The 9,873-nt window shown below is 41.2% G+C and overlaps 1 protein-coding gene across 1 annotated transcript in view; it reads right to left on the bottom strand.

The window, feature by feature from the left end:
* The window catches only part of LOC122556463 (alpha-1,3-mannosyl-glycoprotein 4-beta-N-acetylglucosaminyltransferase B-like), a 212,644-nt gene extending 203,565 nt beyond the window's left edge, over positions 1-9,079 (bottom strand). The window contains exon 1 of the mRNA XM_043703124.1: positions 8,840-9,079. Coding sequence (XP_043559059.1) covers positions 8,840-8,930 — 91 coding nt within the window. The 5' untranslated portion in view covers positions 8,931-9,079. The remainder of the gene's footprint in view (positions 1-8,839) is intronic.
* Positions 9,080-9,873: the final 794 nt, after the last annotated feature.

Raw genomic sequence — 9,873 nt, 5'->3', positions numbered from 1 at the left:
GTGTGTGTGTGTAATATGTGTGTGTGTGTGTGTGTGTGTGTGTAGTGCAATGGTGATCACCTGTAATGTGACATGAACCCAAGGTCCCGGTTGAGGCCCTCCCTATGGGTACCGAACTTAGCTATCAGCCTCTGCACAGCCACTTTCCTCTGCTGCCTGTCCCGAAGTCCACCTTGGAGGATGGTCACCCGAAGGTCCGAGGCTGAATGTCCTGGACCACTGAAGTGTTCCCCAACTGGGAGGGAACCCTCCTGTCTGTTGATTGTTGTGCGGTGCCCATTCATCCGTTGTATGAGCAAAGGCTACGACTATCTCTGGACTCTCGTTATCTCATTTCTGAAGGCTTTCCATTTTCCAGCCGTCCCCTTACCTGTGAATATCTGCCCCCAACCAGCTTTTGAAAGTTCTTGCCTAAATACCGTCAAAATTAGCCTTCCTCCAATTTAGAACTTTAATATTTAGATCTGGTCTATCCTTCTCCATACTATTTTAAAACTAATAAAATTATGGTCGCTGGTCCCAAAATGCTCCCCCACTGATACCTCAGTCACCTGCACTGCCTTATTTCCCAAGAAATGCATGTTTTGCATTTTCTCTAGTAGCTACATCCACACACTGAATCAGAAAATTTTCTTTTACACATTTAAATTCCTCTCCATCTAAACCCTTAACACTATGGCAATCCCAGTCTATGTTTGGAAAGTTAAAATCCCCTATCATAACCACCCTATTATTCTTACAGATAGCTAAGTGCTCCTTACAAATCTGTTGCTCAATTTCCCTCTGACTATTAGGGGGTCTAGAATACAATCCCAATTTAGCATTTTCTGTTTCTTTTTCTAAAATACATAATTGGCTATGAAGCACCTTGGGATTTCCTGTGGTTATATTTCAAAACATTTTTTCACAAGTTATCTACTCAGTATCCATTTTCCTTGATTAAACCTTTGTTAGGTCACTTTTCTAATTATAATTTGCTATTTAATTACAATGCGATATTGTTTGAACAACCCTCACTTAAGTGATGACTTACATCTGAACTTTCATATCAGTTGGGAACGCTGGTAGAGTTAGAAAAATGTACTGTCCGTCCCAGAGGACTTCAGAGATTTTGGACACTACTACTGCAGCTTCAGAGTAAATACAGCCAACCTGTGACACCATTCCAGTCATACCTTGCAACAAGTCGAACAGCACCAGCCACATTTTTCCAATGCAAGAAGAGATTGTGCCAAAGGGTGCAACAGGCCATCTTTTTCCGAATGAGTATCAAAGAGCAAAAATAGTTCATTTTCCCTGGTAGTCTGTCAAATAAAACTATTTCACGAATGAATATTTGGTGACACTTACCTCACTGAAATTTAAACAAACTGGGCAAAATTCTTTGGGGGATACCTATTCACTGATTATTTTGGTGCTTCAAAATTATATTACTGTGTGAATAAAAAAGGGAACTGGTTTGGAGGCAGGTGGCTGTTTAACAGCCTTATTACAAGTTAACCTCACTCTTTCTCCCACCTCTCGGTTTAAGTCTCCTATTCCGTAGAAGGTAATTTTCTGCTCCCTGCCCATATGCAGCAAGTGACCCATCAAATTCAACATATTTAATAAAGCAAGGATTCTCAACATTTTTGCTTCCAAGCTCCCCCTTGTGTTATTAGAAAATCCTGGGATTCAATAGATCAGAAGTATTTGAATACAAACCCCAGCACAGCCGTGAAAGCCAGTGACATGAATTAATCACACCAGAATCTGCAGATGGCATGACCGAAATGGAGAGAGGTACAGGGTCCCCTAGAAATGTTAGCCACCAGACTTCATTGCCATAATTCATTTAGCAACAAAGGCAGCTCTGCACTCTCCCTCTTTTCCAACTTTTCATAAATACTATACAATGTCAACTCAAAAGGACACATCAACCTAAACAATGCCTATCTTTCCATCAAATTTATACTTATGGCTATGTGCTGCTTTATGAGTTCAGACTTGGAGATAAAAGGAAAGCCAGGATACCACCTTCAACTATTTCATGAACTCACGCTGAAGGCAAAGAAGAGGAGAATCAGACTGGATCCCAATTGTTATCCAGCAACTGACATATGTCTTTCTTTTCATACCCTGCCCTTCCTCCAAGACAATGTGACCATGCATACACACTCCAGTGACTCAGTTGAAGAATGTGCCATCCATTTCCCTTGGTGAGGGTAGGGGAGTGGGGGGTGCACAATCGAGAATTAAGGCCAAACAGTTCAAGACAGTTGTTAGGAAGCACTTCTACACACAAAATGGCGATACAGGCTTGGTACTCTCTTCCACAATGGCAGCAGATGCTCGATCAATGGTTAATGTTACATCTGAAATAGATAATTTTTGGTTAAGCAAATGTAATATAGGGATATGGGCCAAAAGCTGGTATATGGAGTTAGACCACAGATTGACCATGATGTCACTGAATAGCAGAACAGTATCAAGGACCATTTTCCTATGTTCCTGCTGCAGACCTGCAGTATACAGAACAAAAACATGCCTGGGTTCAGTCCATTCCCTACACAAGTAAACCAACCTAAACCACATCATGTGACCAACTCAACAACAACCATTTATTCTGTGTCTTTGAAGTAGCAAAACGTCACAGGATGATCAAAAGCTTGGTCAAAGACAGCGCAATGAAGGAAGTGAGTTGGTGGTGGAGAGGAAAAGGTAAAGAGAGGCTATGGAGTTTAAGGAAGGAATTGCAAAGTTCAGACCCAAGGAGACAAAGGCATACCTAACAAGGTGCAATGGTTAAATTGGAGATAGCAATGAGGTCATGATGATCTTATTGAATGACACACCATACAAGGGTCATGTGACCTATTCATATTCCTGCTCATATTTTAGATGCTCAAGGAAATAAAAGAATAAAAATGAATGACAGAAAAGAACTGAAAGCTGCTTTCATTAGGAGAACATTACAGGATGATTTGATTTAGAGGTTTAAAATTTTGAAGCAATGGACACATTGGCTTGAAACAGACTATGCTCAGTGAAATGGATTTGAAGCAAATGGACAAATGTGCAAGACCATTTGATCTACACCTCCATTCCCCACCAGGATAGTCTGAGGGCCCTTGGCTTCTTCTTCAACCAAAGACCTGAACAATCCCCATCCATTACCATTTTCCTCTGCCTGCCCGAACATTTCTCCTTTAATTCATCTCATTTCTGCTAAGTCAGAGGAGTGGCTATGGGCACCTGCACGGCTCCCAGTTATGTTTGCCTCTTTACGGGGTATATGGAATGATCCTTGTTCCTGTATTACACTTGGCTCCTCCCATAACTTTTTTTTTTAGTACATTGACAACCGTTTCGGTGCTACTTCATGCTCCTACCAGGATCTTGAAAAATGTGTTCATTTTGCCTCAAATGTCCACCCCCTATAACTTTCACATTGTCCATTTCTGACGCTTCCTTTCTTCGACCTCTGTCTCCATTTCAGGGAATAAGCTGTCCACTGCCGTCCACTACAAAGCCATTGACTGCCATAGCTACCTTCACTACAGCTTGTCACACCCTACAAGGACTCCATCTCATTCTCCCAGTTCATTCACTTGTCACATCTGTTCAGATGATACCACCTTCCAAAACAGCACTGCTGACATGGCTTGTGCCTTCCATGACTGATTTCCCACACCGTGGTTGACAGGGGCCTCAACTGCATTCAACCTATCATCTTTTCCTTCACCCTTGCCCATTCTCATCACTCACAACAGTGAATCACAGCACAAACTGGAGGAACAACATCTCATCTTCAGACTAGGCACTTTACAGTCTTCTGGCCTGAATATAAAGTTCAACACCTTCAAATTGTGATAAGCTCCCATTTCTTCCCTTTTTTTGAAGCTTGCTACATTCTGTTATTACATCCTCTCTCTCCCCTCCCCCCATCCAAGTCAGACAGTCTGTCCTTTCAAGTCTGGCAGGAGACACACTATTGCTCTGCCATTCTAACATTCCCATCACTTAATCTGAACTATCAACATCTTTTTTCCACCAGCACCCTACAACCACTACCCCAAGCTATAGCATTAATGCTGTCCCTCCACACTTCACTTTCAGATCTGATGAAGAATCAATAGACTTGAAACCTTAGCTTGCTCACTCTCCATGGATGCTGTCTGATTCGCTGTGCTCTCCAGGATTTGTTGTTTTCAGTAGATTCCAGCAACTGCAGTAATTTGCTCCTAAATACAGGATGAAAAGTAACAGTAACCTTTTGCTTTAAACCATTGGCACTGTAGCTGTAGAATGCTGAGCTCGTGACCAAAGTAGATAGCATGTCTGCATTTAACAATAGCTGGCTAAGCTAAAGAAGGAACAAGGTGCTATGGATCAGGACAGGCAGCCAGGTGCACAACATGTTATATTTATAATGAAAATGTGCCATTATAGAATCGTGTCCATTTGAACTTGACACATGTTTAAGGTTGTTTTTAACATTACATCATGTAGTAAAATATACTAGCCCCAAACGTAATTTCTGAATGAACCTACACAAGGTAACCATCATATGTAGTGCTTGGGTCAAGCAGAAGTGATATAATATCAACTGGAGTGATATAATTGAACAATCAATTTATATAAATTAGAAATCAAAACTAAACTAAAGGGATAAAAGCATCTAGTGGGGCAAAATAAAATCACAATGGCAGTTTCAGTGCCATTTGGCTGCTGATTTCCAACAACTGACTGCTACAGAAACTAATCCTGTGTTTAGCAGGGCAGAGAGAATACCCACCTCTTTGCTCCTGGCACCTAGTGCAATTCAGAAACCATAGAGATTAGTTGGCTTGTTGGAGGACTGCTTAATGCTTGCCAGAAACCACCCACTGTAAAGATCAAAAGAAATGTGGCCTGTCTGACAGTCCTCTACAGAATTATGGCTGGAGCAACACCAGAAGACTTGCTGGTGCTCAAGCAGGCTTTTTTGTTTGTGCTAAGGATGTGGCTGTTGCAGCTGCAGTAATCCAAGGATCATGCAATGGACTGTCAACAGTGATGTTTCTCGCACTGCTTAACATGCAAACCTTTCTTCAAAACAATAATATTTTTTACAACAAAACATGTTTACTAATATTTAGTCAGATATTATTTCCAGAAATCAAGAGAATACATCAGGATAAATTTTGAGTTTGCCATTCAGGTACAGCAGATCTTACAAAAATCACTTGACCTTAATCCAGTTAATTTTAGTGGTGAAAAACTCATTAGTTCTAGAATAGGTAAACATCTCTAAACTTATGTCACATCCGGGATCAAGTTAAAATTTGTCCTAGGGTTCTTGTGGTGTAATGGTTGTGTCCTTACTTCTGAGCCATACAGTCTGGTTTCAAATTCCAGCTACTGCAGAGGTGTAAATAAGAGGTCTGATCAACAAAAACTGTCACAAATCTTGCTTTTAATTATATCCTCTTAGAGGGAGTATAATTAAATTTTCCACCAATAATTAAATTACATTTTCAACACAACACCTCAATATAATAAGCAACTATCTCAAAAGAATTAGACTAGTTGTATTGGAAGGTCAGTAAAATGCTGAAGTCATTCGTATATAAATCACACATCCAAGCTGCAAAGTTTGTGTTACACCTCCCAGCTACAGAAAGACAACACAATAAAAAGAGATCACAAAGCTCATGTCTCTCTCCTTTTAATTGCAGTGCTCCAAACACTTGTACTCCCAAATAAGCCTGTTAGGCTATAACTTGATGTTGAGAGATTTTTAAATTTGTCCACCCCAGTCCAACACCAGCACCTCCATATCCTTTTAATAGATTCTACATAATGCATAGATGCCTTTCTCCCTACAGGAACATTCATTATTGAGTGGAATGGATGACAAAATATTTCAGTCGTGAAATATCTCCTGTTGCCTAAAAGAACTAAGATGGTTTAAGAAACCAAACGTAAAGTTGCCAGTTACATTTTTGATAACCGATATATTTCAAATTTAACATTTTTTTTTAAAACACTCATAGCAAAGTGACAAAAGACTATTCCACCTATTTCAAACTGAATGTGCACACAGATGGTGTTAAGGATAGGGGACTGATGATCACTTCATTATGACTACAAAAATGTACAGGAACACCAAGATTTTGAAAAGGGCATTGGATCTCCACGATGAAAGCAGTAACAGAGGACAAAAGTGACTGAAGTATGGTGTATGCTTGAGTTTGAGGAGGTGGGGGTACAGCAATACTTCGAGGCATTCTATATATTTATTTTAACAAGTATCAGTAAAAGGTGACTAGATTGACATTAAAAAGCAAAGTAGATTAGTTTAATAAAATGTACCCATAAAGTATTTTTACATATATTGTAATAAAAAAAATCTTGTGGCTAAAGCAGTGTCCCATACCAATGCAGTTGACCAATGACTTAAATTGCTTTAGAAGAATGATAGTGAACAGAATGACCTCCTCCTGTGAACTATGCCTAAGCAATTTCTTTGACAGTTAGTCCCACATCCGTCACTTTTCCCCCTTCAAGTATTTATCACAATGCTTTTGGATTACCCTTCAAACCGTCGAAATTCAAGGGACTACAAATCATATTAATGCAACCACTTAAGAGGTGAAATCAAATAAAATAATTTGTTTAAAAATAGTCAGGTTGGTAAAGTTTGAATGTGTGAAATGAAGAATGAATTTATACATTATCACGCTTATATTTTAGGTTTTAAAGGTAATTGCAGGGCTATAAGCAGTTCAGTTTCATGATATGCAACAAGGTCACTATGAAATGAACAGTAGGATGCAATTTATAATCCAACAGAACACTAAAACCTTTAACAACTCATCTTTCATTATGTAAACAACACACTAGGGAAATAAAACTTGTCTTTAATCTTTCAACTTTAAATGCAAGTAATGCTGTCATGTAAATTCAGATTTGATTCCACTCAGATTGGCACTAACAAACTTCACTCGATCACATTCCTACTCCCATGACAAGCTAGCTGCATGCAGTAAAACAGTAACCTTAGACATGTTTAAAAGAAAATATCAAAATACAGCACCCAAGACAGACAGCTGATGAAAAAGCAGCATAAAATATTAAACAGCATTAACCAATTTCATTCAAATACTGAGAGATTGCACATATTTACCACTGTTTTTAGGCCAGATTAAAATATTGGCTCATAAACCTGAGTGTGTCAGAAATCTATTCAATATTGGTACATTCATAGAGGCAACACCTGTTTAACATCTAGTCAACATTTCAAGAGTTCTATTATTTTAGAAAATGTTGTATCCTAGTAGAAAGCAAAACAAATCATATAACATCCACAATCAAACCCAAGTCCTCTGGTAAACCACTGAGATTCACTCAGAAGTCTACTGTTTAAATGGTAAGACAACTTAAAATTAAAAAAACTATTGCAGCAATTTGCCAAGACTACTTTAACAAATACCAAATCTATATAATTTACCATCTAGGGACAGTCACACAGGTTCATCACCACCGACAATTTCCCTTCACTCTCATTTGGAAAGCTGATTGGTTGATGGATGAAAAATCCTGGGAACTACCCCTCTCTTCTCCCCATCCCACTCCACTGGCATTGTAGGTGTTTCTACACCAGATGGACAATAACAGTTCAAGAAATAAGCCACCATTATCCTATCCACGGTGATTCGGAATGAACAATTAATGCTGACCTTGAGTATGTTGTCGACATCTCATGAAAGAATAAAAACATCGTTCACACACGGGCTCCTATTCATTACCTAAAAAGCATACCGAAATCGAACTGTGTACATAAAAAAAAGTGAGCCTTCAAAATCATTATAGAGAAAAGGCGGAGATGAAACAGTGGGGTCTACAGATGAAAGAAAGAACTAATCCTTAAAGATAAACACTTCGAACCTTCATCATTCCATCTACCTGTATGAGGTTCGTAAATCCAACGCAACAACTCCAATTCAACGCAATGAAGAAAGCTGTTTCTTCTACAGAAAAAGTGAATAGCTACAGTTTGAGGTTATTATATAAAACTCACATCATAAACAAAACAAACGTGGTCGCAAAACAAAACTGAATCCAACAACAAAAAAACTGTACTCGGACAGAGCAAATCCAAGAGGAAACATCCGACAACTTTGGTTATCGCTAATGTTGTCACGTTTTGTAAACAGAGGTTTCTTTAAAACAAAGAAGCCGCGTTAAAGTTAACATTGAAACTAAAGTTGGAAACATCGTAATTTGTCTCAACGTTACTGTAACACAGCGCAGAGAATTATTAACAAGAACCAAACAACAAACCTGAAGCAAGTGGTTACTGTATTGATTCTGAATTCGTAAAAAAATACATTGGACGGGGAAGACAAAGATGACCAAGAGATGAATGATAAGAAAAAAAACAACAGTTTAGTGTTGAGTTTGAACAGGGTGTTGTTTTAAAAACAATCCCAGAGGGACCCTACAAATCCACTGTTCAATGCTGACAGAAACACATGCAATCCATGTTGTTTATTTGCTGGGATAGCCTTTTTGCCAGACCCTCGTGGATTTCTGAAAACGACTTTTGCATCGCACTTAAAAACAAAAAAAAAGGGGTGGGGAAGACGGGGGACCAGGGAAGATCTAGAATAAAACATGGAAACCCATCACAAATGGGGGGGTAATAGCTGGGGTGGGGAAGGATCATTAAGGAAGGGTGATGTTGGGAGGGAAAGCAGGGACATGCTGAAGGGTGAGTGGGGACGAGGGGTGTGAAGTGGTATAACGGGCGGGTGCCTGTTGACATTTTAATTTCTCTCTCACTCCCAGCTCCCTCTTTCTCCCTCTCTCTCACCTTTCTGAGCGGAGAACGCCGCGTACCAAGACACAGAGACCACACTGCACAAGACCACAGCCGTCAAAACAGTCCCATTTCGGAGCCTCATCTCACCGGGCAGGCATTATTAGCATTATTTTATTATCTAAAGCGAGCCTTCCATCCTCTCTCTCTCTCTCCCTGGGTTTTGTCACCAGCACCCGAGGCTCCCGCTTCTCCCAGCACCGCCTCACACGCACTACTTTCCCCAAATACACACACATCGCGGATTGAGGCGGCGTCGGGCGATAAGCGCGCGAGCACGCAATACGTCAGCCCCTCACCCCGCGAATGGATATCTAGTTCCCGGGGCGCGCGGGGCGGGGTCCGTTGGGGGATGGGCGGGCCTGAGTAGGAGGGGGGAAGAAATGAGGGGGCGGAGGCGGGACAGAGAGGCAGTGGGTTGGAAGGGTCGGCTGTGTGGGTGGGGCAACTTAAAGGGAGGTGGGATGTGTGGAGAAAGTGAGAACTGCAGATGTTGTAGGTTGGAAAAGCACAGCAGGTCAGCCAGCATCCGAGGAGCACGAGAACCGACGTGGCTGAGGATCTTCAGCCTTTCCCAGCTTTAATGGAAGGGCGCGTGCGCGTTTTCAGCCGGGGCCGGTTACCCGGAAGGCGCATGCGCACTCTCCCTGATGGCGGGGCGGGAGGTGACGTGAGGGTGTCCGCGCAGCAGCCCTGCCCCTGACTCTTCAAAATGTCCGCTGCTGCCTTGGTCTGTGGGGGTGCGGAACACGTTTGTAAACAAAAACAATCCGGCCTTGAAATACAACTCTCGCCGGTAAGTTTGAGGAGGCAGCTGGTAATATGCTGTATGAGTCATAGAGATGTACAGCACGGAAACAGACCCTCCCGTCCATGCCGACCAGATATCCCAACCCAATCTAGTCCCACCTGCCAGCAGCCGGCCCATATCCCTCCAAACTCTTCCTATTCATATACACATCCAAATGCCTCTTCAATGTTGCAATCGTACCAGCCTCCACCACATCCTCTGGCAGCTCATTCCATAC

The sequence above is a fragment of the Chiloscyllium plagiosum genome, chromosome 14 (assembly GCF_004010195.1).
Source record: "Chiloscyllium plagiosum isolate BGI_BamShark_2017 chromosome 14, ASM401019v2, whole genome shotgun sequence".
NCBI lineage: Eukaryota > Metazoa > Chordata > Chondrichthyes > Orectolobiformes > Hemiscylliidae > Chiloscyllium > Chiloscyllium plagiosum.
This window is presented reverse-complemented; position numbering and strand designations above follow the sequence as displayed.